Below are 26615 nucleotides of genomic sequence, written 5' to 3' on the forward strand. Positions count from 1 at the left end.
TCCGATTGAAGAGTCACCAGCCAAATTGGCTTCTTTCAGCGTCCGCGAAACGCTGCTCATCGCAGCCTCTCGCGCAATTTCAGTGCGCGCGTTCTGTCGACCGCGGGCCTCGAGGTCAAATTTCTCGAGTCACGCCTACCACGTCAGTCTCAGGCGCAGCACCGCCAGAGGCTTTACTCCTGTGACGCATTCTTTTCATTGTCGACTAGCGCACAATAAATCAGTCACAGACTCGGTCGTTTCTCCCCTGGTACATAAACAGTTGCAGGTCGACTCGGACGCGTACATCCTCCCAGCTCCGAATCATCTCTTCAAAAATCGCAAAAAGTCCCAGGACTACCTCATTTACGACACAGCCTCCCTCAAAACCCCCGGACACAAATCTCTTCCCGCCGATTTCCTGATAACCCGACCCATGAAGTTTTTCTGCCAGGTCATCACGACCCCTACGGCCGACACGCCCGGTACGGTCATTGAGCTCAACTTCCCCGACAAACGATACTTCTTCGGTCAGCTATCGGAGGGAACCCAGCGGGCATGTAACGATCGCGCCAAAAAGATCGGCTATCTGACTGATGTCTTCCTCACGGGCCGAACAGAATGGAAAACAACTGGCGGCATGATTGGGATGATCTTGACCTTGGCGGATGTGACTGCGAATGCGGCCGCAGCGAGTGAGGAGCATGCGCGAGCCAAGGCCGAAAAGGCTGCCACCCGGGCAAAGGAAGAGGCAATCAGGAAAAAAGCCAAGGGTAAGGGCAAACTGTCTGCAGCGGAGCAGCAGCCCGAACCCCCGTCGAACACAGCGGATCTCGTTCCATTGACGGTGGGGACGATGCTGTGCAAAGAGGTTTGACTGTCCACGGACCTACAAATATAATGCACACCTTCGCTACTGCCCGTCGGTTTGTCTTCCGGACAGGCATGCCGATGTTTATCAGGGAGTATGATTCCGAGACTATATCGGAACAAATACCTGCCGGTGTGGAAGATCCCTTCGAGAAGCCTACATGGTCCGACCACAATATCAAAGTCTGGGCGATGCCAGTCAAGCCTCGCTCGAAGTCTGGTACTCGTTCCCAGCTGCGGCCGCAAAGCCCTCGCAAGCGGAGCTTGGAGGAATTCCAGGAGAACACCCAGTCATACGAGCCGCTTGATCCGCGGAAGCAGAAGCAAATGATGCTTCAGGGTGTCATTACTGACATGTTCAACTCGAAATGGAAGATGGACGCCCTCATGGAAACTCCATTAGCCCAAGTCAAGATGCCTGCGGCCATATTTGTTCGCAACCCGGAAACGAAAGATTTGGAACCTTATAAAGGTCCCGTGCCGGGTGATGGGAAGCCACTGCCAGATATTACGGTACTGGTTCGACAGCCCTGGCCTGGTGCGATGATTACCAGCCTCCCGTCCACGACTCCCTCTGATGAGGCTCTCTCCTATGTTGTCCGGAGTAATGACATCCGGGGCAAATTCGATCCAAAAAAGGCTTTGGATCTGAAAGTCCCGAAGGGCGAGGCTTTCGGGCGCCTGACGAAAGGAGAAACCGTCCAGTCCACTGACGGTCAGATCATCACCCCGGAAATGGTCATGGGGCCGGCACGACTCGGCAAGGGCATTGCTATTATGGATATACCCTCACCGGAGTATGTAGAGGGGCTGATCAATCGCCCTGAATGGAACTCGCATGCTGTCACAACCGAATTGCAGGCTTTCCTTTGGATCCTAGGCCCGGGGGTTGGCGAGCACCCCAAGCTTCGGGAATTTGTTGCAAGCATGCCTCACTGCAAGCACATGGTGTCAAGCACAGATTACTGCCCGAACTACCTGGCGCTTGGCGGTGCAGCTTCGTCGTCCATCCGGCTGGCTCGCCTGAGAGGCGACAACTACTCGATTCCTGTTCATGACAATGTGACGCTCCCGCAGCCCGGTACCCCGACGGCTGGCTCTGAAACTGCTATCGCCGGGATTCGTGACTCGCCATTTGAGCCCCTAGCGCAAGGGACCATCATTAACGTTGCTCCGGATTTCGGAGTCGACAATACCGAAGTCAAGGAATATTTCAACGCGGCGAAAACGATACAAAGAATCCCGCGGTCTGTTGAGCAACGCATGGAGACCGTTCGTCGGCGGGTCGCAAAACCGGCTTTCCAGAAGCAATTGCAAGAATTTCGTCAAAATCTTCCAGGATCGGATGCGGAGATCATTACACTTGGCACTGGTTCGTCAGTTCCATCCAAGTATCGCAATGTCTCTTCGACATTGGTCCACGTCCCGGGCTATGGATACTATCTTCTTGACTGCGGCGAAAACACCATTGGCCAACTGAAGCGTGTTTTTGAGCCGGAGCAGTTGCGTGAAGTCCTGCGAAATCTACGGATGATCTGGATCAGTCATCTACATGCCGATCACCATCTGGGTACGGTGTCCGTCATTAGGGCCTGGTATGAGGAGAATTATCCAGAGGGAACAGACCAGAACGCCCCGCCTGAAAGTGATATGAAGAAGATTCTCCAAGAGAAGCGGCTATTCGTCGCGTCTGAAGAGATGATGGTCTCTTGGCTTGAAGAGTATGCCGGCATCGAGAACTACGGTTTCGACAAGATCGTGCCCTTGGCCGCATATTCGAAAACAGAGGGCTCTCAAATCACGACCCAATTTACTTACCGCCATCGCCGCGCTGACGGTACCTCCGCTGACGGGGACAAGTCGGCCAAAATGACCACTATGCGATTCACCGACCCCGACGATCCTCTCACGGCACCCTTACAGGCTGCCACCGGTCTCTCCGACCTTCTCACCACCCGAGTCAAGCACTGCAAGGGTGCCATGGCTGTATCTATGGTTTTCCCCAATGGGTTCAAAGTCTCCTACTCTGGTGATTGCCGACCTTCCGCGAAATTTGCGGAGATTGGTCGTGGCTCCACCTTGCTCATTCACGAAGCGACTTTCCAGGATGACATGGGTGGGCAGGCCCGAGCCAAGCGTCACTCGACTTCTGCGGAGGCCTTGGAGGTTGGCCGTCGCATGCAAGCTCGGTCAATCTTGCTGACGCACTTCAGTCAGCGGTACCAAAAGATTGCCACATTTGACCAGCGCGCTGGAACAACTCAAGATAAGGCTCGACAAGCCCCCGTCGCCCTTGCCAGAGAACCCGCAGATGCAGACATCCCCTTTGACGACCCCGAGGACAACGCCGCTGCTGCGTCCTCCTTGACCGACGACATCAACATCTCAGCTCAACCACGGCGGCGCGGTTCCGGCTCTAGCGATGCGTTCGTACCGGGCGTTAATGTCCCTGTGACAGTCGCGTTTGACTACATGCGCGTCAAGGTTGGAGATCTCGCTCAAGCGCAGGCCTACGCGCCGGCGGTAGAGAAGCTCTTTGAAATCATCGATAGGGTCTCTGCCGCCGAGACTGAGCGCAACAAGCGAGACCGTCAGGAGCAAGATGATGCCAAGAAGGCTGCGAAGAACAAGAAATGGGCTCAGGGCAAGAAGGCTGCTGTTGCTGCCACCGTCGGGGGCGCCGTGGCCGTTGCGGAAGTGGCCCAGACTGAACAGGCCTCAGAAGCAGGCGAGAAGAACTGGTGGAGTGCCAGCGAGAGTGAGAGCGGATGGGAGACGAGCGAAGCGGAGGAGTGAGAGATATTTTCTATGTACATGTACTTACTCCTCCTACATACTTATACCTCGGTAGATAGAGCATGCTTTCCATTTATAGATCAAGCCGTGCACCGCATCCGCTTATGATTGGCTGTTTTGTTCCTTCACCGCCCGCGTTAAAGATGTCATTCCCCTCAGCCGCTCTCTCTCTCCAACCTGTCTCTGCTGTCAATTGCGAGCCATTGGTTCTTTCTCTCTGTTCGCCATGACCACTCTGATTCCCCGCGAGCCCTATTCCAGGGAGGAGCTCGACCGGCTTTACCCGAAGGACCTGAAGCTGCAACTCGTGCAGGTGGTGAGTCGCGCGGGCCTGCATTTGCACTCTGCATTGACCATTGACTAACAACGCATATACATAGTTCCTGCGTCATGGTGAGCGATCTGCTACTTCCTAAATAATTACATTCTAATGCGCTTCAGGCGAACGAACGCCTGTCTCCTCGCGCTTCCAAAATGTATCTACCTCCAACCCAGCCCCCATCATCCCCGCTTTCTCCGCGCTGCTTGCTAATCCTCCGTGAAGACAGGCTTGAGTCCATGTACATTGACCGATCCCTTTTTTTGACTGTCCAAATGATCTGACACTTTCAAGACTGGCCGTATTGCGGTGTCGCGCGGCGTATGGTGCAAATGGCTTCGAGCAGCCAAGACCTCTCGGCATGGAACGGATTTCAGTGGCGGCGGAAGATGGAGGCATTCGGGAACAACGACGAGTCCGTAGTTGCCGTGGGACCCAGTGGAGAGATTGAGGCTATGTGGTAAGCTAGAAATGCAGGACGTGCAAGAAGAAATTGTGCAAGCTGACTCGCAAGAAGTCAGCACGGAGAGCTCACCGATAAGGGTCGCGAAACGACATATGCATTGGGCCGACGTCTGCGCCATCTCTACGTTGACCAGTTGGGTTTTATGCCCCAGATCAAATCGGATACTGAAGATATGTACCTCCGCGCAACGCCGATCCCGCGTGCGCTTGAGTCGCTCCAGCAGGCTTTTTGGGGCATGTATCCGGCTAGCGCGCGCACGCTGGATTTCCCGCCTCCTGTGATTGTTGCACGCTCGGTCTCTGAAGAGACTCTGTTCCCCAATGAAGGGAACTGTCGACGTTTTCGGCAGCTGGCGAGGCTGTTTGCTGACCGCGCTGCAAGGCGATGTATGTATTTGATTCTTGCTTTCTCTCGTGGACAACATTAATGATTCTTGCTGCAGGGAACGACTCGGAGCAAATGAATTACCTCAATAGCCTCTGGTCGAAGTATATGCCTGAAACCTCGCCCAAGGTCGCAGTTGATGCTCATCCGCGTCTCTCGGGTATTATGGATACCATCAATGCAACTGATGCGCACGGCCCAGCCACCAAGCTGCCCTCTGACTTCTACGACACTAAAGGTCGGGCAATTATCGACCGGATCGCCGTTGAAGAATGGTTTGCCGGTTATTCCGAGAGCAATGAGTATCGTCGGCTGGGCATTGGTGCTCTGATGGGCGATGTGGTTGACCGCATGGTCAGCACCGCGGTGGATGGCGGCTGGCGCAGCTCGAGCACTGCTTCTGGGTCCGGAAGTGTGGAGGGCGGCAAGAACATCAGGTTTGCCATGAGCGGGTGTCACGACACGACTCTCGCATCGATTCTGTCCAGTTTGGGCGGGTTCCAAGATGAGTCGTGGCCGCCCTTTACTTCCTCTGTCGCCATTGAGTTGTTCTCTCAGTCTTCACGCAGCGGTGCTGATGCGGGTACCATGCTCGAGGAATTCTCAAACCCATCCATTGCGTCCAAGAAGCCCGGCATGCTTTCGAAGCTCTTCGGCAGTAGCCAGTCATCCACGCAACCGGCCCCTTCGGAGACTGCGCGTGCGCCTATCTCCTCTTTCCCGGTCGAGGCCCGCGAGTCTCTACGCAAGCACTACGTTCGCATCCGCTACAATGACCGCCCCGTCCGCATTCCCGGTTGTGCGGCCAAGGCCGAGAACCACTTCCCCGGCGATGACACTTTCTGCACACTAGACGCCTTCAAGGAGATCGTCGACAAGTTCACGCCCAAGAACTGGCACACCGAGTGTATGGAAAATCTAGGCGCAGGCCTCCACGGGCCGGACGATCGCGAGCGCTCTCCAGCTGGGTTTTAGATTTCAGATTCCTGTTCTCTCTTTTAATTTCTTTGCATGCAAATAAAATATACAATTGTACACAGCAGTCACAGCCACCATCATACCTTCTTGTTCTTCTTTTCCTCCTCCTTCGCTTTCAGCTCTTGCATCTTGCCAACCGTAACCTTCATCATCAACCACCGCGGCAAGAGATCCAGCGAGATACACTGCAGCCAATGCCAAAAATACCCCGTCACAATAACCCGGCCACATCCAACACGATCCAGTCCCGCAGCCGCCATAGTGCGCGAGTCCGGCACAAACAAGCCCGGCTTGACATAATCCAGCCCTGCGCTGCGCACCTGTCCCACGCGCAAACCAAGCACCTCAACCCCCAACCCCTCAGCCTTGTTCTCCGCCTCCAGCGCCAACGTAAACGAGTTTACGAACCCCTTCGTCCCGCTATACAGCGACACATATGGCATTCCATATGCCGCAGCGGAAGAGACATTCAGGATGAGACCCGGCGCATTGCGCGCCAGAATCGGGAGCAGCACGCGCGTCGCGTGCGCCATGAACGACGCATTGCGCGCAATAGACAACTCTGTGTCGGCGTAGCTCAGTGTCGAGAACGCGCGGTATGCGGTGCCGTGGTCGCCGCCGACATTGTTGACCAGCACGGTCAATTTGCCTTCTTGTTCCGCGGCGATGTGTGTGATTTTATGAATTTTGTCAGGGAGGAGATCGATCGTTTCGTCTGTTGCTGTGACGTCCATGCACAGGATTCCTGTTTTCTGGGTGGGGAACTCGCGGGCGAGCTCTGCTTGTCGCCGCTGGAGCTTTGTCGCGTTGCGCCCGTGCAGAATCACGTTGAATCCGCGTGCGCAGAGCTCCTGGCTGAATCCGAATCCGATGCCGTCCGTTGCGCCAGTGACGAGAGCCCAGTTCGATTGGTTCGGTTGGTTGTAGCGCTTTTGGAGCGTACCGCGGTGCAAGTATACGCTGGCTTGGCTGGCTAGTTGGAAAGTTGCGTAGAGGAGGGTCGCTAGGCCGATGTAAATGAGGGGTTGGGTGGACCAGTCTGGCAGATTGAGTCTGGTGAGGTCCATTTTGGAGAAGAGAGATGTATGTACTGAGGTTAGTGAAAAGGGAGAACAAAGGTAAGGAAGGATAGGAGAAGAGGGCAAGGGGAAAAGTTGGTGGTGGTGTAGCCGATCCGCGATGATGAAGTCATGCCGATCCTTTGTGGAACCGGATTCTTATTCGAGCATTTCCGTGTTTGAAGAAAGAAAAATTTTGCCAATTATACTTGCTGGTATGCTGGAATATAACTATGACATGATCATATATTGCTTGGGATATCACTATCATTAATAGGACGAGAGAAAGAGAGATATTGACTATGGATTCTGTTGGCATGAATGACTAGGGATATATCTACGAACTGGGAATCTCCCAGACCAAAGGTAGGAGGACTAGAAAAAAATGAGATATAAACAAGATACCAATGAGAATACTGCAACCTTCCATCTGAGACTTCTGTGATAGAGGGTAGCATCGCGAAACTTTTGTTCATAAGCCCTGCTAGAGAACTTGACGGCCAGCATGCTACTTATCTCGGCCGAACGAGGCGCACTCATAGGTCCACCAGGAGATAGTCACTCCTGGGTCATGGCCAAAGGCTTCATGACAATACCTGATAACTCAAACATACCATGGCTTGACAAGAAGGAGGAAAGGAGCAGAAGAATTGAGGCGTTGATTTATTAGGTATTGGGGCTAGGGACGGTACAGAAGACCAAAAAATGTGAGAGCGTCTATATTGCCAAAACCGAATCCTAGGCTCGTTGATCAAGAATCGTTAGATTCGGTTGAGTATTCAAATAAGCAGTAATACCGTCCTATGGATATACCAATGCTTCGCGGAAACAGTGTTATCATGATCGGAGTTAGTTAGTTGATAAAATAGAAGACTACATTCTCTTTGCAGTGAAAAATATATGATATTTACTGAGAATGTAGTTCATAGTTCCACAGAGAGGTTTTCAAGAAATGTAGGATATCCCATGCTGGACATGATGGATATCTCGGACTCCCAGTCCAGGAGATGACTGGGAAACATGTAGTCGGAGCTCGGAAATTCTTCAATATCCACTGCTATTGAATTCAAAGATCGAGCTTGATCAGGTTCCTCCACAGGTATATCTTCAGTGGCATCTGCCCCGGGCTTGTCTTGAATCTGGGTCTGCTTCCGAGCCATTGGATACGTACCCAACGGATTCAGTACATGCTCAAGAGGGAGTTGAGTGGAATATCCTGCACGTTTGTTGGCATCTGTATCGTTGATTGACGAGCCTCTTATAGTAGTTGAGGGATCCGCGGAGAACAGCTTCTTGAACCGCCTCAGAGCTTGTGTGGCCGAACCACAGTACATGTCCGCTTTGATGTAGCGCTGTAAGTATTGCAACATTGTAACATTGTTTTGCAGCATTTCTTGATAGTCACAATATCCAAACTCCGGGAGGAGTGGGCCATGGAAACTATGGAAACTCCAGGATGTAAGAGTGGTGACGAGGACGCTGCTGCAGACTTGTATGTGCATGGCATATGGCGTATCAATAATGCTGGGCTTATGACAGGTCCAAAGATCTTTCAAGATGGAAGCGATATATACGGACTTGCTGGCACACATATGATGACACTGTCGAATGAATTCCTCGGGGGCATTCTCGCGGATCCACTGTGTTGCCGTATTGGGAAAGACGAGGTGCGAGACACCAATACGGTACAGATCATGAAAATTTTGGGACATCAGAATATGTAAACCGAAATATAAGTTCAGGCGTCCTGATGCCTTGAACAGATACATGTTTTCGGTCGACATTTTCAGATATTCAGGAATCGAATTCTCCATGTTTCGAAGCTCCTTGTCAAGCCGAGAAAATTTGGAACTGTCACTGATTTCCCAAGGCACTTCGTTGTCCAAATGCTTCACGAACTTGAGGAGCTTGGACCGAATAGCCATCGCACGAATGTAAAAGGAGCGCATATCGAGATTGGCTGAAGTCTCGGTGCTAAGTGTTGGATCGATGAATGGAAGTAATTTGCCTTCAGCAAGCATTTCCGTAATGCGGGGAGTATTTCTGACAAAAAGCTCTTCCAAGCAGGGCAACTGGACATGAATATCTTCAGGCACGATCAGTCGCAGTTGATCGATTCCACATTCAATCAATGCGTCAAGAAGATAGCAGGCCCAGACAAGCCTTCTTCTAGTCTCTTTAGAGGCACACACCGTAGAGGTTTTCCGACATAGGATATCAGAGTCGTTCTCAATGTTTAGTTGCAGAATTTGTAGATGTCGGGCAATCTGTCCAGAAATCATGAATCCCTTGGCGTAGTCACCGATGCGCAGATAATGCTCATGCAGAAGTACCTCTGTCATGAGATATTCAATTCCCGGCTGGCCAAAATTTGAAAACAGATGTTCTCTTGCGGCTTCAGCCCACCCTTTTCCTGCGTCAAAAAATTGCGTGTTGCTCTGATGATTCTCGACGCCAGCACCAATAGTGTCTGCATAGTAGAACGGTGCAGCTAGGGCACACATAGCATATATGAGCCCTGATTGCTCCAAATATAGTCTTTCGGGGTTCGTGAAACGGTCCATGAAAGTTGGAATATGTAGAAATCCCATACACCGAACAGTGTGGATTTGAAGAAAGTATATGTCAACTAGCTTTCGGAGCTGATCTATAGGTGGCAACTCTGTGGCCACAAGCCATGCAGGAATGATTGGAGACGGAGCTATTAGCCTCGGCGGCGGCTCAACGGGAGAAACTTGGGTCAACTCATCGTAGGAGCACTCGAGTTCCTTTCTTGTGCATTGTGCACATATAGTATCACCGGAGCACTTGGCCTTTGCTCTCTTGCAGTGATTACAGGAGCGTAATACACGTCGACGTTTTAGTCCTGCTTGTGTTGTTAAGATGCCCGAGCTCCTGCTGCTCGTGACATGACTAGAGTCAGACGTAGACCCGGAGCCATACACACACTCTTCGCCAAATCGGCGGCATCTGTGACAACCTCCCAGAGTCCGGTCACATTTGACCTAATCTCGGTTGGCACAAGAATAATGTCGTCGGCGAGATGGAGCTCTTACTTTGCGTTTTCGGCAAATGTGGCAGCTTACGACCGCTAATTCAGCCCCGCTCTTGCCAAAAGACGGAGAAGCCATGGAGAAACAATAGCAGGGCAAGTAGACTCAAGCGAGAAGCGTAAAAAGAGGAGAGACGGATCTCGCTGCTTAAGCGTGTTTAATGAGCTAAGAGTTGATAGTCAAGGGGCTTCACGCCAGAGAGGAGCAGGATGGTGTTATCCGCCAAAGTCAAACTGACGGGCGACCGAGATCCGTCGAATCGAGGATTCGAGGCGGCCCGGACTATAAGTACAAACAGCATAAAAGGAAAACAGAAGGAAAACCCCTTGTAAAGAACAATTTTGTATCGGTCGGAATTACACCATCCCAATAAGAAAGATATTCGCGACTTTTTTTTGTATATCGATATTGAGACAATGTCCACATTTCTCCGTGTCCTCGCTGCATCTACAGCGATCGGTTCAACCTTCGGCTCAACTTTTCATGTGTTTGATAACACAGCCTATGTCAATACCTCCATTGGCTACGGGAGCAACAATATCAATTGGATCCCCGCCTATGTATGCAATCCTCTGACAACGGGAGGCGTCCTTCCCTCTGCCGACGAATGGAAAAGCATCGTGCAAGAATGGAATGTCTATCCTTCCTATCCGCTAGTGCTTGATTGCGAAGATCTTTATTTTACTTCTGAGTCCACCGCAGATCTATATCTTGAGGTCATGTCCACTTTGCAAACCTGGGCTGCCGATGTGATCCCCGAGGGTCAGATTATCGGCTGGTACGGTCTGTCGGGCAACACGGTTTCTTCTCTTTACGACTACTATCGCAGCCTGATCGGAAACTATAGCAACCATGCATTCTTTCCGTCGGCCTACACCTACAGTGACAGTTTATCCATATGGAATACCTCGCTCAGCTCAGTCATCGAAGTTTCTAATATTATCAATGACTCCTTGCCGATCTGGCCCTATATATGGCCCCAGTATCATGGCAACTATTCATTTTTTCCTGAAAGCCTGTGGCAAAGTGAGTTGGAGGCCCTTGCAGAAAATTCGAATTTGGATGGGTTTGTCATTTGGGGTGGCAAGAATCATGCGGTATGTAATGATGCTTGCCAGGCAATTGCAGGACAGGAACCATGGCTTAATGTCACCCGAAACTTCTTGGACAATCTGTATGGAGTCTACGGAAGCGTGGCAGAGAAGTCGGGAGCACAGTTATTTGACTGAATGTCATGACTGTTGGTTGCAGCCAATTTTAATATTTAGGATTGAAATTTTTATTTCTGGGATATTGGACTTGCTTTTGAAGAAACCCAGAATAGTTAAGTAAACAAATACTAAAGTTTGAATCTAGATACATCCTTAAGAACTAAGGTACCAAGATGAGGCTCTACTGAAATCTTATCAGAAACCGTTTGTGCTAAATTCTTGCCTTTGCCTCCCGTCTCGCAAGAAACTGGGCTGCACAGCACGAGACGTTGTCAATAACAACAATATTTTTGAACGAGGGGATATGCTGTTTCGATAGTTCGTCAAGAACAAGGGCCTGGAACTCGGGAATATTCATCAAGGCTCCAGATAAAACAAGAGAGCTGATACTAGGATCGCAGATCTGCTTCTTAGCCAGCGGCTTGATTAACTGGACTACCGATCTAGCCGCAGACGTGAGAATTTCCAATGCCTGAGGATCTGGACTGTGATCTCGGAATGCAAGCCTAGTCACGACCTTCGCCAGATCGCCGATATGATGTTTTGGTTGTATGTTGGAATAAAGAATGCGATTGAGCAACTCGTTTTTTCCATCCCCCATGGTTGCCAGGATTTCCGATTCTAGCTCTGTGAGACAGTGCATATCGGTTCCTTGAGTCAGCTCCACGCTAGTCAGAAGCGATTGTAATGCCCTTTTACCGATATCAAAGGCGCTTCCTTGATCACCAAGAAGAGGGCCCCAGCCACCGGCTCTTCCGATCTGCGCCACCTCGCCCTTCGAATCCTTTTTGAATGCCGTGGCGACGCTCCCTGTGCCTGCAATAACGGAGATGCCGGATTCGACAGACTCATCAATGCCAATACAGGAACCAAGGAGCGCGCTGTCGCTTGTTAACCGAAGGGCTCCAGACTTAATGGAAATTTTGAACAATTTCTCGAGACGGTAGATCAGGGTTTCTCGTTGATGTGCATGTTGTATTCCAGCTATGCCAGCCCACACCGCAGTGAATCTGGGCATGTCGATGAATGAGTTTCGATACTGCTGAGGTATGCGTGTGACTGCCTCTGCTGTGGCAATTGTTATTTGATCAAGAAGATCATCAATTGGAACGCTTTGGAAATTGCAGGCACCAGAATGCGCTTGCGCCACGACACTAGTGCTTGTCGCGATGGAAACAGCACATTTGGTTCCTCCGCCATCAATTGAAAGAAAGAATTCATCACCCGTAGATACAGTTCTCCCATACGGATTGGGCGCTGGAATCAAAAATCCCTCAACAAACAATTGAAAATTCCCGTCCACAGAATCAAGACGCTGCTTTGCATGATCTGGCGCGAGACCAGATACTATTACAGCACATGCTAACTTGACATTCCCCCCACAGCTCGCAATCAGGACATTCAATGAATTATCTTTTTGAATAAGATTGGAATTCGGTAATGCATGTCCTCTATCTTGGAGGATTCCGCATACTTGTCGTATGATTCTCCGGCCGCGAGCCTGGAGTTTGTAGTTTTTTGCACGTACATCAATCATAAGGCCCATATAGGTTTTGCCCAGTTTGACCATTGAGCAAGTGCTGATCATGTTCAAAATTTGTTTTGCTGCACTGCCCGCTTTCAGTCGAGTACTCCCGGTAATGAATTCAGGGCCGACTAGGGCAGTGATTGAGTGATTGACGCACAGCAGATCTAGCAGAGACGGTGAGGTGTTGGTGATTGCGGCTGTCAGAGCACCGCACTGCAGAGCAAATTTCAATGCACCAAGAACGAACGGTGTGCGTCCAGATGCTGAGATGCCTATGATGGTGTCTTTGGTTGTAACTCGTAGTGCCTCGAGCTGGGTTGACCCATCTTGCTCAGAATCCTCTGCCCCTTCTTGAGCCTTGAGGATAGCGTGGTCTCCTCCGGCTACCAGTGTGACGAACTGCTCTTCATCGGTTGAAAATGTGACGGGCAGTTCACTGCAATCCATAAAGCCTACTCGGCCACTATTGCCCGCGCCGACGTAGATGAGTCTGCCGCCCACGCGTAAGCGAGGGACGAGATCCTCGATGAATGATGCAATGGTAGGCAGACAGCACGCAATCGATGGAGAGACTTGTGACTCTTCACGATTGAAAGCCTCGCAAAGCCCGAGAGTATCCAGGGCGTCAATAGATGGTGCTAGCACATTAGAGGCCTCCGTCTGCAGGCTGCTCAGAGCATCTGGGTCAAGAAATGGCGTCATGGTACTAGCGGTCCGTGGCTGGCAATAATTAATCGAGATTATGCGAAATTCGTCCCATAGGATGTGTTTATGAAGCTTGGTGGGAGGCGGCATTGGGGTTCCGGATCTCGGCGTTGCGGATCTCGTTGCAACGAGATCCTGTCTTTTCCCTCGGGATGCGGAGACAACACGCCATGGCAAGCAAAGGGCATTTGCGCGCTTCTATTTATACTAATAGTTCGCCCTTCCTGAGTCTACGGCTTTTATGTCCTTGAAGTCAAGTCTTTTGGTCTCGATATGACTACAGTCAAGTCGCCGCAGGAGGTCTTTTCCTCACCCGAGAATCCCAGCAATGTCGCTCTACCTTCGTCTCAGAAAGGCAAGATATTTTCAAAACTACGAACAGACCCCTGGTTTCAGATTACATTGGTCTCACTCATCTCTTTCTGCAACCCCGGCATGTACAATGCTCTGACAGGCATGGGAGGCTCGGGCCAAGTCAACAGCACGGTCTCAGCCAACGCTAATGTCGCGACGCATGCATGCACAGCTGGTGCCGCGCTATTCGTGGTTGGCACTTTCTATAAGTATATGGGCCCACGTCTATTGTTGCTTCTGGGAGGCTGGACCTATGCCCTTTACGCTGGTGCTTTGCTCAATTCCGATCGAACTACGAACGGTGGTCCGTTCGTGATCGCATCTGGAGCACTGCTTGGTCTGGGTGCCGCTTTCTTCTGGGTAGCCCAAGGAACCATCATGGTCACCTACAGCACAGACCAAACACGAGGCAGAGCTATTGGTCTCTTTTGGGTGATATTCAACCTGGGTGGGACCGTCGGTTCCTTGGCCAGTTTTGGACTTAACTATCACTCAAAATCTGGGACAGTCACGGATTCCACTTATATCGCCTATATTGCTATCATGTTATTTGGCTGGGCATGCTCAGTATTTGTGTGCTCGACGGAAACACTGTCCGACAAGTATAACGGTGCTCGCATTGCCCACGAGTCCAAAGCTCTTAACTGGACGTCCCTGAAAACCACGGTGAGACAAACATTACGGATTGTTTTAAGTTGGAAGCATATTTGTTTGTACCCCATGTTCTTCAACGCCAATGTCTTTTACTCCTACCAGCAAAATGATGTGAACGGCCTGACATTCAACCTACGCACCCGCTCGCTCAACAGCGCCTTATACTGGATCGCCCAAATGTTTGGCGGGCTTCTGATGGGATTCTTGCTCGACTTGCATCACCTAAATCGCCGGAGCCGAGCTCAAATTGGCTGGGCAATTTTGTTTTTGGCAGGAATGGCGATTTGGGGTGGTGGCTACAAATTCCAGGTTTGGGACAACCGGCGTTTGCAGCTTGGTCTGAAACAGGACATCGACTATAAAGATGGCAACGAGTTTCTGGGACCAATGTTTCTTTACTTTTTTTACGGCGCGTACGATGCCTTCTGGCAAGGTTTCTGCTACTGGATCATGGGTGCTCAGTCACACGATCCAGTCGTGACCGCTGTTATCGTGGGCTCTTACTCAGCCTTGAAGCCAGCGGGTGGCGCTATGGCTTGGAAAATCAATGCCGAAGGCACTAGTCCTATGGTTCAATTTGCTATGAACTGGGGCTTGACTATCGGCAGCTTGCTGGTGGCCATTCCAACTGTCATGACCATTCAGAAGACCCCTGAGGAGCTTACCCATGATGCCAAAAGTACCAAGGAAAATGAGGTTTAACTTTGATGAGCTCGCTGAGCTATGCGCCTCTAAATGTTTTCGCGCAGTATTGTACCTTGATTTCATATTTAATTTATCATATCGTTTCTCGACAACAACAATTTTTTTCATTTAAGAGGAACCCTGCTTGTTTCTTTGGTAATGTTACTGTAGTTGGCATCACCAGCTTAGAATGTTTTATAGTCGAAACAGTCGGGCAATAGTCACACGAAAACTGAATCATATGCTACAAAATGGACTTTTAAAGTGTGCTGGATGAAGATAAGCATCCACAAAAGGCGTCCCTTGGACATGTGACAGGAGAAGGACGGGCATTTGTACCTACTTCTCCAGCGATGCGAGATTACTCTTAATAGGAGGAACACCGCCTCAGATCTTGTTGTAAATAAGGAACAAAGCGATGAAACCGGAGCCAACTCCAATGGAAAAACAGAAATGATGTATAAAAATGGAGAAATAAGAAACCCAGAAAGTGCTGCTGGCTGCGACTAGGGTCTGATCACGTAGGCTGGGTAGCTGGGCATGGCGTCTAAATCGTCTGATAGGCCGCAGCCTAGCCGATATTTGTAGAGTATTAGGTCACACCGGTAACAAGACAAAGATAGCGGTGAAGTGCAAGCTATGGTGTCCGAACAAGAATAACAAGAGTACATAGTGTGAATAGACTATAGAGTCGTCTGCGCAGGATATAGTGCAGTAGTCAGCTAACGCCACCGATGGAAAGGCAAGTATTGCTAATAGCAAACCTAGCTAAAGCCACCTTCGCGCAATAAGCCTCGAGACTAGTTCTAACTTGGAAGTTGCCGACGCTGATGGGTTATACGTAGTAGGAGATGATCTACAGAGTATGCAAGATATACATACCCGCCCCCAGGTCGGGCACTTCACCGCTCAAGGCATGTTAAGCTTCAAGTTACACAACTCCGGCCCAGGTCACACTACATTTACTGAGTACCAGATAGCCTTCGGATGTATCCAGTATATCTGAACTCAGCCACGTAAATTGTCCATTACGGCCGAACATCGTAGACAATCCACCAACCATGCACGAATGTCCAGGGTGGTACAACATCATTGCACTTGATACTATTGCTGCAGGATAACCATCTCTCTTGCAGATCCAGTTCCAGATCCTACGATGAGCACATTCCGATCAATGAACATTCTTTTCTCGACTCAAAGGCTTCCCCGCTTTGAAGTGCAATGGGAGAAAGGAAGGATATAAATAAGACGGTCTTGGAACAGAGGAAGAATGGCAACCAACAGAGCGATCAACAGATCACTCCCTTCTGGCTACCTACGAAACACATCTTCGCCTATACTTCCTTATTGAAATTTAAGATGCCTTACATCGCCCGGGCTAATGAGCTCCCCGAGATAGCCGTCAGAGGTGGGCTCGTTGACCCTCGGGCTGATCACCAGCATTCTTTCAACAAAAGAATATCCTGTCGGGACGTAACCGACTTTATTTCCAACACTGCAGAGGTCTCACCTTTGGAATTGCGAGACAAAAAGGCTGCTGCTAGACACAATAGCGATTCTCGGGCCAGACTCTACAAGATCCTTGCCCGTACGAATGAGCTCAGCCGACCTTTGGCAGTCAAGTGTGCAGACCAGCCCATCTCCGACCTACTACCAGGCCTAGTCGTCAGCGGTGGTCTCAGTCGCTCGCCCGCTTTCGATTGCCTGCCTGTCGTTTCCCATTGGGGTGACCGTACCGACGAGTATTCGGCAGAGGACCCTGCCGCCACCGTCCGTCTTACTTCGACGTGGAGTACCGTCCATGTCCGCGGAGAAGGTGCTACTAGAGAGTCTCCTCATGGAGCTCCGTGCTGGTCGCTAAAGAGTCATGGCATCGGTCCGGTCGAGCCTGGATCGGCTAAATTCTTTCAGCAATACCTTACTGAAACCGATACGCTGACGACGACGGTTAACTTGGCGCGTCGTCCCGACACCGTTCAGACCCAGGGAGTACTTGGTGCCGCCACAAGTATCTCTTGGATGCGCAATGCGCGTGTTGCAGACGCCGTCGATTGTGCAGTTGGGCTGCTGGCCGACGCTGCCGTCCTCTTGGAAGCCCGTGACAAGGTGATCACGGGTGGGAAGACGGAGCGCCTGGACTTTGCGGAGGTGCGCGAGGTCATAGTGCCCACATGGTGCTCTGCCCGCAAGCCCTTGGCTCCGAAGTTGAGCGGCGTGGCGGACTCGCCTGACAAGGTTACGGACGATCTCTTCGCGGCCGAGGCGTGTGAAGGCCCTCTCATCAACACTAGCATTTTCTCTATGTCGATGGGCTATAATCGCGGCGTCTACGGCGGATCGATCTCTGGCTTGTGGGCTATCATGGACTCGGCCTTTGTCCTCGATTACTCTATCGGCACTGAGAGCTCTGCGATGGCGGACAGGCTCTCTTTTGCTTTTGCAGAGGTGACTGCTTCCGCTGAAGCATCCACCTCCGCCGGTCCGCATATCGACGACGTCCGAATCGTCAAGGGCTGCAACTATGGATGCTTACGCCAGAAGACCGTCATTGAGGACGCCGACCCTGTCGAATCCAGCCCGTGCATGGTTGTATGGAACGATCTCGACCGGCTTGCTCGTTACAAACTCGCCGACGCCGTGTTCTGCCATGTCTATTACGATTCGGGTGGCGGCGAGCAGATGGCTGCTATTGCCGGCCTTGGATGCGTTGCACATGACTGGATCGATCTCGGACCTGACATTATGTGCGGAGAAGTTAGTAACATCATCCCTTCTCTGACCCGGGGATCTTTGGATGAGGGACCGCTGGCCGAGGTATACTCGCGCTTAATCGGTGCTATGATCTGGTACCGAAATAACGACCCCTACAACCCGGCGGCCCTCTGCCTTCTCTTCACGCACTGGTGGCAGCTTTCCAACTGCCGACATAGACCCGTCACCCTCCTTGGCCGGACTGACATTGGTGTGGATGCGGCCATCGCCCCCACGATGCCAGAAGGGAGGCCAGAGCTGGAGCACTTCCGAGCGAGCGGTACTAGGGTCGAGCGCGGTGAGGGTCCACTTTCTAGCGCTGAGAAGCGGCTCCAATCTCTCCTTTCCTCTGGCAGCATTTTGCCGGAAACTCGTGCTGTCATTGACCACCTGGTGAACCCTGTTCTCGCTTATGTGAAAGGGGCTGATACTCTACCCGCTGAGAGTGAATACGTCGGAACCGTTCTCGCTGCCGAACTGGCTTACCCTCACGGGCAGAAGATCAAGGAGTTGTGGGATCTTGCCATCGTCATGTGGGAGTGTGGCGCAATGTGGTCAGCCGGAGTGGCAGGTCTTTGCTACACTCACACCGGAAAGGCCAACTGTGACCGGGCTCGCCATGACTTGGCTGACCACACCTGGAGTTAAATGCGCCGCTATGGATTAGTGGAATGCGAGGACTATAGCTTCAATATTTTGCCACTGGCGATGACGACAATAAATCATTATCTTTCTTCCAGTTTGACTTGGAACGTACAGCAAAGTTGGAAATCAGCTTCATTATCTCCCTTATCCATATTATTTTCTGGGTCTCTCATTCTGGAACACGACAGACAGAGCAAGTATTTGGAGGGGGAGTAGAAATGCTGTAAGCTGATATTATTGCCAAATACTGAGTGCAAGATTCAATCGAACTTCTTGTCAGTGCGCCCAGGATTGCGTGTGCAACGAATATATTGTGTCAAAACCTCTAGTTTATCTTCACGCAATCTGCGAAATTTCGACCTTCGACCACCAAAAATCTGTCTCAGGTCTAGCCCACTTGTCCTCTACGGACTTGGAAGCCGGAGCCGCCGCACCCCCAATTAGTTCTTCATTGTCTTCTCCAAAAACCATCACATTCTCCGCTTGAGGCGTGTAAGGCTTCCATCGTGGTCGTTGAGCATACCGACCTTCCAGAGCATTGGGATCGCCTTTGGTAATGAAACTAGTCAGATACGCATGGAGAGTTCCGGATAATTCCTTCTGTGACTCTGATATACCCGTGATGGCGCTGTTGTATGTCTCATAGTACATATTATCGCCATGGTTCGCGCGCCCAACCAGTGTTCTGGGTAATGCCCAGTGGTACAGGTAAACAGGCACGCCTTGCGCCGAGGCAAACTGCGCAGTCTGGCGGACAGGAGCCACATAGGCGTAGTGACCATATGCAGCTTCGATGCGTTTGTATTGCGGACCCAGACCTCGTCCCTTGCGTGTTTCGATGTACGGCGAAGCAGGATCGATACTCGGGTCGGGATACAGTTTCTCAATCGTGTCCAGGTCTGCGGCTGACAGTTCCGGGAGCAGATTACGCCAGAACTCACGGAACTCGGAGGACTGCGCCATTTTCTTGTCCACATACATCGTTCCCTCGTTGCTATTAAAGCCGGTCATGATGGGTACTTTGTTCCATAGCTGTGAGTCCCATGCGTCCAAAGGTTTGCGAGAGATGATGTCTCCGTCTATCACAGGCTGAAATGCCCAACGTAACGATGGATTGTATTTGTCGAATACAACGGTCTGAGCATCTGTGACTATTTTGCTGGGTAGGGAGCGCAGAAAAGGAAATATTTCCGATTCAGACAGATCATCTGGGCAACCAACTTCTCTCAGAAAGTCCTGGAATTGCTGCTCATGAATATTTGCATCGTAGGGACGAACTGCTCGAGAGGTCGGTGATCCAGATTCCAGAACGACGCGGTGGAACAGGGCCGGATGTTGTTCATCGTAGTTGAGAAGATGGTGTCCGATCTATCTACCGGTCAGTATGCAGCAGACTTTCAAGGAGTATCGGTCTCACCGAGTGAGCTCCCGCCGAGAGACCAAACAAAGTAACATTTCCAGGATCACCACCGAATTTTTCAATGTTCTCGTGGACCCACCGAAACAGAAGCACTTGATCACGCAAGCCGAGGTTGAGAAGACCTTCCTTCTGACTCAATGTGGAAGGCAAAAATCCGAGAGCTCCGACACGATAACCAAAACTCACAGCGACAAAGGGCTCTTCCGACCATGCGATCATGGACGCAGTGTTATGCATCGCAGCGGCGCCGCGATTGAAAGCACCGCCATGGATATATATCGCCACGGGGAGTCTTGCAGCTTCATGAGTTCCGGCAGGTCGAAACACGTTCGCAGTCAAGCAGTCTTCGTTTTGTTCGAGCTTTGGTCCACCTGGAAGCAATGCTTTTCCTGGAGCTGCGGGGCCGTACTTGGACGCATCGAGCGTATCTGTTGATTGAGGAACCGGAACCGCGGGTCTGAAGCGCAAGGCTCCCACGGGGGGAAGGGCATACGGGATACCCAGGAAGGAGTCAACGGTCTGATCTTCAAGTTTGATGCCCACTACCCGGCCTTGGGCCAGGGCGGCAGAGGGGCGTGTCGAAGTGGCCATGGTTTGTATAGGTCCTTTGACGAGATTGGCGGGGATATCTGGATTGTCTGGATTGGGGACAATTGTCGACTAACTTCGGCATCAGAAGTAGGCCCGAGATGCGGGGAAGCACAAGGAAGGGTGTTTCTCATGCTAATGTTATGCCCAAGCAAACATTTATGCCGCACATCTTGCTATATTTGAATGCCTTTTTCATCAGGCTTGATTTACCACGATTTTGTTTATTTTTAGCAAATTGGTATCTTATTTGATTCAGATGGATTCAATTAAAAAGCTGCTGCTGCCATCTCAAGAAAGGGTATTCTAGATCGTATAGTTGGAGGTAGAATGAAAGGACGGTTGCTACAGATATCATTTTATTGATGGCAATAGTTTACCGTAATATGAGATAATGACGAAGCTGGGTCTCTGTACAATTATTCTAAATTGCCGGTTCCGTAAACCTGTAACGTTAACGACTTCATCCTGAACCTCGTCCGTAATGCTCCGACTTAACATAGCGTCATGATCCCATTTCCGATTCTCTCTTGCAGGCAGGAACCCCAGGGCGAAGATATCGACCACAACTATGACAAAGCAGATAATCATAGACACGAATCCGGACGTCTAGCCAGAGTTTCTTTCATGTACTATCCCTCTGGTAATATTTGGAACCAGAAGAAATGAGTCACAGGATTGATGTCCTAGTAGCTTTTCGCGTGAAGGCCACGGTATATGGGAGGATGGATGAGAAGAGGGCCTGAGTCGGGAGAAGAACAGAGTACGAGAGTGTGCGATAAGATAAGATAGCGATAAGAACATCCAGTTACTCCGCTTCAACTTGCTCCTCCTCCCCTTCTTCAATTTGTCTCTTCTTCTTCTTGGTTGTCGCGTCCGAGCTGTTTATTCCCATGTGCAGGACGATTAACTCTCGCTTAACTGTCCCCTGAGTTGCTCACCGTTCCCTCCCCCGGTCCGCAGCCACTGCTTCCTTCGGGCCTCCGGGGGCCTCTTGATTCGATGGAGGTAAGTTGCGCTCTGTTTGTTGGTGAGACGATGAACCACCCACGCCCGTCTGCTTTCCCTCTGGAAGCATGAGGCTCTGCATGTCCTTGCTCGGTGCGCCCATCTATATCATGTGCGCACCATCGATCATGTTCCGCACTGCTAGCTCCCCGTCAATATGCCCTTTCCACGGACGCGCAGACCCCTACCCGAGAATCTCTTGAATCCCCTGCCCCAAAGACCATAACCCAGCTAAGCCTTGAGAAATTCTTACAGGGAACGAACCCGGTGAGTGGTGCACCAGCACAGACCAAATTGGCCCCGCTGTCCACCACAAAAGGTCGCGATGCTAAGCCCCGTCTTCTCCTGATGGGACTTCGCCGGTATGTGTGCCTGAAAGTTTTCAAAATCAGAAATAACCATGTTCCAGGAGTGGCAAATCTTCCATCGCAAGTGTTGTTTTCCACAAGATGCCACCAAATGAAACCCTCTTCCTAGAATCAACAACGCGGATCCAGAAAGACTCAATTCAGTGTGTCATCCCCTTTTGCTGTCTACCATGTGCTTGACTGACACCTACAGCTCCTTCATGGACTTTCAAGTCTGGGATTTCCCCGGCCAGCTGGAATACCTCGAACCATCCTTTGACCTCGAGGACATCTTCGGCAGTCTAGGGGCGCTGGTGTGGGTGATAGATGCGCAAGATGACTACCTAGACTCGGTCGCGCGACTCAACCGCACAATCCTGACGGTGCAGCAATACTACCCGGGCGTCAACATCGAAGTCTTCATCCACAAGGTGGACGGACTGTCAGACGAGTACCGCACCGACACCTTCCAGGACATCGTGCAGCGCATCTCCGATGAGCTCAGTGATGCCGGGTATGAAAATGCACCCGTGCACTACTACCTCACTTCAATCTATGATTATTCCGTATTCGAGGCCTTCAGCAAGGTCATCCAGAAACTCATCCCCAATCTGTCGACACTGGAAAATCTGATCAACACCCTGGCCAATAACTGTGGGTTTGAGAAGACCTATTTGTTTGACGTCCTGAGCAAGATCTACATTGCATCAGATACTCGACCAGTTGACATGGCCTGCTACGAGATGTGCTCTGACTACATCGATGTGATTGTCGATGTCTCTGAGCTTTACTCGTGGGATCATCCAGATCGAAAACCAAAGGGTGAACAGATCCAGGAGGCTGAGAGCCATGTCGTCCTGCATGATGAGACCATGATCCACTTGATGGAGATGAACAAGTATGTCTTGTTTGGCTTTTGCAGTGATCCAACATTCGCTAATACTGTCTGGCAGATATCTGTGTCTTGTTTCAGTGATCCGCAACCGTGAAGCGAAGGAGAAGCGTGGCCTGATTGACATGAACTGCCGCACATTCCAAGAGGCGCTAAACGATGTGTTTTCCCGCAGCTGGGAACAGGAGCCGGAGCAGCAGGAAGAACAGGATGCCGCTGGGCCATTGGAGTCGGTCGGGTAGTTAATTCAGTCCGTTCACGATTGACTATGGACATAGTAGGAGTATTGTTATAGGAAAGCCCGCATGAACAATTATTGAATGATGCAACCTGAAAACGCCGCATAGAAACTGCCGAGGCCGTGCATGACCCACCTAAGCAGCTTGTCTTCACCCCATCCATCACCAACAAACACACACCAACCATGTCGGACTTGCGCCAACGCCACGTCGCTTCGAACCAAGGCCATGACAGACACGCAGGGGCCCCCACACCACGACGTCGAGGGTCGTCTTCCGCCTCGAGTGCCTCGAGTGCCTCGAGCAAAAGCGAGCGCGACAATGACCAGGACCCGGCGATCAGCGTGCTGGACCTCATCCGCGTAGCCCTGGCGCTGGTGGTGGCCTCGTGCGGACTGTCCTACTACATGACCTCCGGCGAGTCAATGCTCTGGGGGTATCGGCCGTGGTACACCCGGTGGCCCGTGGTGGTGCGGTGGGTGGTAAGCAATAATGCCTTCCTGCTTCCATCTCCAGACACAGAAACAAAACATTCTAACCCACCCCTTCCTACAAAAGCGCGGTCCTCTATCCCTAACACCCCCCGAACTCTCCCTATACAACGGTTCCGACCGCACCCTGCCCATCTACCTCGCCGTCAACGGGACCGTCTTCGACGTCTCGTCCAGTCCAGTCGTCTACGGCCCTGGCGGGAGCTACAGTTTCTTCGCCGGGCGGGACGCCACGCGCGCGTTTGTGACGGGCTGCTTTAAAGAGGATCTGACGCCTGATCTGCGCGGCGTGGAGGAGATGTTCCTGCCTGTTGACGACGTCGAGGAGGAGTTGTCTTCTGCGCAGAGGAAGATCCGTCGCGAGAAGGAACTCCGTGATGCGAGAGGTAGTGTTGAGAAGACTGTGCAGAGGTGGGACGGGTTCTTTCGGAACCATAAGAAGTACTTCCCCGTTGGAAGGGTGGTGTTTGATACGGAGGAGGCAGAGGGGGAGACGACTAGGACGCTGTGTGAGAGTGCACAGAAGCAGAGGCCGAAACGGAGTCAGATGGATAAGAACAAGAACAAGAACAAGGGAAGCTCATAGCCATATCTACGTTGAATATAAAGGGTTTGGTAAAAGTTTTTGTCATTTTGGATTTCTACCGACACCGTCCAAGAGCGGATACTTGAGGCGAGCGACCGGCCACATTTGCATCAACACACTGCCCAACCGAGCATTCCCATGGTTGAAATGATATCATTCGTAGCACAAGGAAAAGAAGAGAACCGCGCGAAAAGTCGAAAGACGGAATCGTTTACTCGGCGGTGACGGCACGGGCTGAAAAAAAAAAGTCAGTATACGATGGAAAAGATGTCGCGGGAAAAGGTGGGAACGGACTGTAGATGTTCATCTTGGAGTGGCCGACAACCTTCTTGATCTGGCCCTTCTCCTCAAGGTCATCCAAAGCCTGGCGGGCGAGGCTGCCGTTGATCTTCAGACGATCGACGAGGGTGGCCACGGTGATCAGACGGTAGGACTGGACATCCTTGTAGAGCTTCTCCGAGGTGCTCTTGTCGAGGACGACGGCGTGCTGGGCCTTGTCCTTGACTGTTGGAAATAGTTAGCTTTCTTTCGTTCTTTTTTGGGAGGGTTCTTGGTTCCCGGCGTAGAGGCCGAGATCGATCACGGTCGGAGGGGGGACGGCATACCCTTGCCCTTGGACCACTTCTTCTTTTGCTTCTTGCCACCGGTCGATGCTGCGGGCGCCTGTTATAGAATCATGTTGATTAGTTGTGGACGATGGAATGATGTGTCGAGAGCGCTCACCATGTTGACTGTTAGGGTGGATGTTCAAAGGAAGAGGTCAGCTCGGCCGCTCTCTTCAAGTGCGAAAATGGTGGGGCGTGACCCAGGGCAGCCCTAATCAGGTGACTGACTCGGTTAGCGGTGATTACGTCAGAAGCATCTATATTGGCGCCTGAGGCATGAAATTATTATAGCGGAACAAGACATTTCAACTATCGCATGATACTATTACTCCCGTTAGGAGTGTTGAGGACTCGATTAAGCACGTCAAACTGCACTGTCCCATCCTCTGCAGACAAATAGCCCACCACATACTCCTCCGTGGACCCAAACCAGAACACTGCTTCCTCCTCTGGCCCAACAAGCCACTTCACATCGTATTTTCCGCTCTCGTTGCGGCGAGTAGGAACCCGAGCAATCACCGGCTGGTGGCCAGGCGACCACCAGCGCACGGTGGGTAAATTCGTCATGACAGTGTTGATCAAAAGCTGAGGCGTGGATGGATGCCAAACAGCCTGTCGAACGGCCTGCTCATGTATCACCGCCGACGCAAGTCTAGGCGTTCCATCAAGAGACCAGATCCACAGCACATTGGATCGCATAGAATCAACTGTAGCTAGAAGATTCCCGTCGGGACTGAACGCCAAGATGGAAACGCCCCGTGATGGGCCTGATGACTCGAGACTCATGCTGAACGCAGAGGAGCTCGATGCCTCAACATATTCGGCATCTCCTTCTGCATTGATGTATCGCTCTCGCCAGATAATCGGAGAATTAGCGTCGATCTGGAAAACATGCGACAGCGTCGTGGCGGATGTAAACTAACGGAATCAGCACATGTATGCCCGAGGTGGTCAGGGTTATATAACATACCGTTCGAGTCCGTAGAAGGTCAACATGTCCATTGACCTTGCCAACGGCCAATGTGTCGCAGGTATCATTCGGTCCCACGGCAGGACTCCATTCAATCTGTTTCACGCCCAAATCAAACGACTCATCCACCTCCCCGGGCCCAGTGTAGGTTCGATACAGCTGCCCATCCGCCGTGAAAACCAACACCTTGGTCCCAGCACTGGCAACATCCCATACCGCAATCCATCTCCCATCCGGACTCCATTTCAAGCCTTGTGCATCAATCGTAGACAGTACTGCGCGGTTGATGAGATCGTAAGATCGATGCTCATGCACAGTCAGGATATCAGAAGCTTCTGGTTTCAATAGAATTGCCAGTTGTCGCGTCTGCGGCCGGTATCCGAACCCGAGAGTATGTGAGAACTTGGGCGACTTGATCATTGAGGTTCGACCAGTGTCCAAGAAATGGATGGATAATTTGGTATGCCATGCATGGAAGACGATGATTTCATTCCCGTCGCCGCCAAACTCGACATTCAATGATCCTAGCTCGATGTTTTCGATGTCGGCGAATATTTGCAGGGGGTGTGGCTGCCAGACGGAGATGCGCGAGTCGTTGGCGGTTAGAAACCGCTGCTCAGAGGTCGTCCAGCCTTCATTTGTACTGAAGATCTTGCTTGTTGGCGCGTATTTGATGAGTTTCGGCGGTGACTCTTTGAGTCTTGCGATTTGCACTTCCCTGGCATCGGTGGAGGCAGGGCTTGAATGAATAACTAGGTCTTTTCCGCTCACATGAGCACTGTAGAGACCATCTTCGGAGAGGAACAGGTGAATTGGAACTATTCAATCATGAGAAAAGTCGGGATGTGTTCTTGGGGTCAGGTTTACCTCCCGCTCCGGTGGAGGAGTCCATTGTTGATCGCGTCAATACAGATGCGACTCGACTATCATGCGGGTTCCAAGGCTCAGGTCATGGATCTTTCAGGGCATTTTATCCGCCGCACAGTCAAATCCATTGCATCAGCATTATTCCATTTCCCCTTAACCAATGAATT

At 51.2% G+C, this 26615-nt stretch overlaps 14 protein-coding genes across 14 annotated transcripts; 8 read left to right on the forward strand and 6 right to left on the reverse strand.

Moving 5' to 3' along the window:
* Positions 1 to 415: 415 nt before the first annotated feature.
* Positions 416 to 856, forward strand: N7510_001497 (uncharacterized protein; the record flags this gene model as incomplete). Its single annotated transcript, XM_056973424.1, has 1 exon — positions 416 to 856. The coding sequence occupies one exon, from the start codon at positions 416 to 418 to the stop codon at positions 854 to 856; it is 441 nt and encodes a 146-aa protein (XP_056838541.1).
* Positions 857 to 879: 23 nt separating this feature from the next.
* Positions 880 to 3645, forward strand: N7510_001498 (ribonuclease Z; the record flags this gene model as incomplete). The annotated part of the gene is made up of 1 exon (XM_056973425.1): positions 880 to 3645. One exon carries the CDS (start codon positions 880 to 882, stop codon positions 3643 to 3645), a length of 2766 nt encoding a protein of 921 aa, XP_056838542.1.
* Positions 3646 to 3871: 226 nt separating this feature from the next.
* On the forward strand, positions 3872 to 5789 carry N7510_001499 (putative acid phosphatase; the record flags this gene model as incomplete). Its single annotated transcript, XM_056973426.1, has 5 exons — positions 3872 to 3961; positions 4026 to 4038; positions 4259 to 4424; positions 4482 to 4816; positions 4873 to 5789. The coding sequence occupies 5 exons, from the start codon at positions 3872 to 3874 to the stop codon at positions 5787 to 5789; spliced, it is 1521 nt and encodes a 506-aa protein (XP_056838543.1).
* An 80-nt stretch (positions 5790 to 5869) lies between these two features.
* Positions 5870 to 6859, reverse strand: N7510_001500 (putative short chain dehydrogenase/reductase; the record flags this gene model as incomplete). Its single annotated transcript, XM_056973427.1, has 1 exon — positions 5870 to 6859. One exon carries the CDS (start codon positions 6857 to 6859, stop codon positions 5870 to 5872), a length of 990 nt encoding a protein of 329 aa, XP_056838544.1.
* Positions 6860 to 7773: 914 nt separating this feature from the next.
* Positions 7774 to 9441, reverse strand: N7510_001501 (fungal specific transcription factor domain-containing protein; the record flags this gene model as incomplete). The annotated part of the gene is made up of 1 exon (XM_056973428.1): positions 7774 to 9441. One exon carries the CDS (start codon positions 9439 to 9441, stop codon positions 7774 to 7776), a length of 1668 nt encoding a protein of 555 aa, XP_056838545.1.
* An 878-nt stretch (positions 9442 to 10319) lies between these two features.
* N7510_001502 (uncharacterized protein) lies at positions 10320 to 11132 on the forward strand (the record flags this gene model as incomplete). Its single annotated transcript, XM_056973429.1, has 1 exon — positions 10320 to 11132. The coding sequence occupies one exon, from the start codon at positions 10320 to 10322 to the stop codon at positions 11130 to 11132; it is 813 nt and encodes a 270-aa protein (XP_056838546.1).
* A 193-nt stretch (positions 11133 to 11325) lies between these two features.
* N7510_001503 (uncharacterized protein) lies at positions 11326 to 13437 on the reverse strand (the record flags this gene model as incomplete). Its single annotated transcript, XM_056973430.1, has 1 exon — positions 11326 to 13437. The coding sequence occupies one exon, from the start codon at positions 13435 to 13437 to the stop codon at positions 11326 to 11328; it is 2112 nt and encodes a 703-aa protein (XP_056838547.1).
* A 183-nt stretch (positions 13438 to 13620) lies between these two features.
* N7510_001504 (uncharacterized protein) lies at positions 13621 to 15057 on the forward strand (the record flags this gene model as incomplete). The annotated part of the gene is made up of 1 exon (XM_056973431.1): positions 13621 to 15057. The coding sequence occupies one exon, from the start codon at positions 13621 to 13623 to the stop codon at positions 15055 to 15057; it is 1437 nt and encodes a 478-aa protein (XP_056838548.1).
* A 1341-nt stretch (positions 15058 to 16398) lies between these two features.
* On the forward strand, positions 16399 to 18438 carry N7510_001505 (uncharacterized protein; the record flags this gene model as incomplete). The annotated part of the gene is made up of 1 exon (XM_056973432.1): positions 16399 to 18438. One exon carries the CDS (start codon positions 16399 to 16401, stop codon positions 18436 to 18438), a length of 2040 nt encoding a protein of 679 aa, XP_056838549.1.
* A 333-nt stretch (positions 18439 to 18771) lies between these two features.
* Positions 18772 to 20446, reverse strand: N7510_001506 (putative extracellular lipase; the record flags this gene model as incomplete). The annotated part of the gene is made up of 2 exons (XM_056973433.1): positions 18772 to 19803; positions 19853 to 20446. 2 exons carry the CDS (start codon positions 20444 to 20446, stop codon positions 18772 to 18774), a joined length of 1626 nt encoding a protein of 541 aa, XP_056838550.1.
* An 805-nt stretch (positions 20447 to 21251) lies between these two features.
* Positions 21252 to 21554, reverse strand: N7510_001507 (uncharacterized protein; the record flags this gene model as incomplete). Its single annotated transcript, XM_056973434.1, has 2 exons — positions 21252 to 21324; positions 21385 to 21554. 2 exons carry the CDS (start codon positions 21552 to 21554, stop codon positions 21252 to 21254), a joined length of 243 nt encoding a protein of 80 aa, XP_056838551.1.
* Positions 21555 to 21989: 435 nt separating this feature from the next.
* On the forward strand, positions 21990 to 22932 carry N7510_001508 (Gtr1/RagA G domain protein; the record flags this gene model as incomplete). Its single annotated transcript, XM_056973435.1, has 2 exons — positions 21990 to 22696; positions 22752 to 22932. The coding sequence occupies 2 exons, from the start codon at positions 21990 to 21992 to the stop codon at positions 22930 to 22932; spliced, it is 888 nt and encodes a 295-aa protein (XP_056838552.1).
* A 182-nt stretch (positions 22933 to 23114) lies between these two features.
* N7510_001509 (putative heme/steroid binding domain protein) lies at positions 23115 to 24006 on the forward strand (the record flags this gene model as incomplete). The annotated part of the gene is made up of 2 exons (XM_056973436.1): positions 23115 to 23399; positions 23488 to 24006. The coding sequence occupies 2 exons, from the start codon at positions 23115 to 23117 to the stop codon at positions 24004 to 24006; spliced, it is 804 nt and encodes a 267-aa protein (XP_056838553.1).
* Positions 24007 to 24217: 211 nt separating this feature from the next.
* Positions 24218 to 26473, reverse strand: N7510_001510 (uncharacterized protein; the record flags this gene model as incomplete). Its single annotated transcript, XM_056973437.1, has 7 exons — positions 24218 to 24240; positions 24301 to 24510; positions 24612 to 24669; positions 24840 to 24880; positions 24941 to 25529; positions 25582 to 26399; positions 26449 to 26473. The coding sequence occupies 7 exons, from the start codon at positions 26471 to 26473 to the stop codon at positions 24218 to 24220; spliced, it is 1764 nt and encodes a 587-aa protein (XP_056838554.1).
* Between the last annotated feature and the right edge of the window lie 142 nt (positions 26474 to 26615).

Source organism: Penicillium lagena, assembly GCF_028827675.1.
Source record: "Penicillium lagena strain IBT 129212 chromosome Unknown utg000001l_segment0_segment0, whole genome shotgun sequence".
NCBI lineage: Eukaryota > Fungi > Ascomycota > Eurotiomycetes > Eurotiales > Aspergillaceae > Penicillium > Penicillium lagena.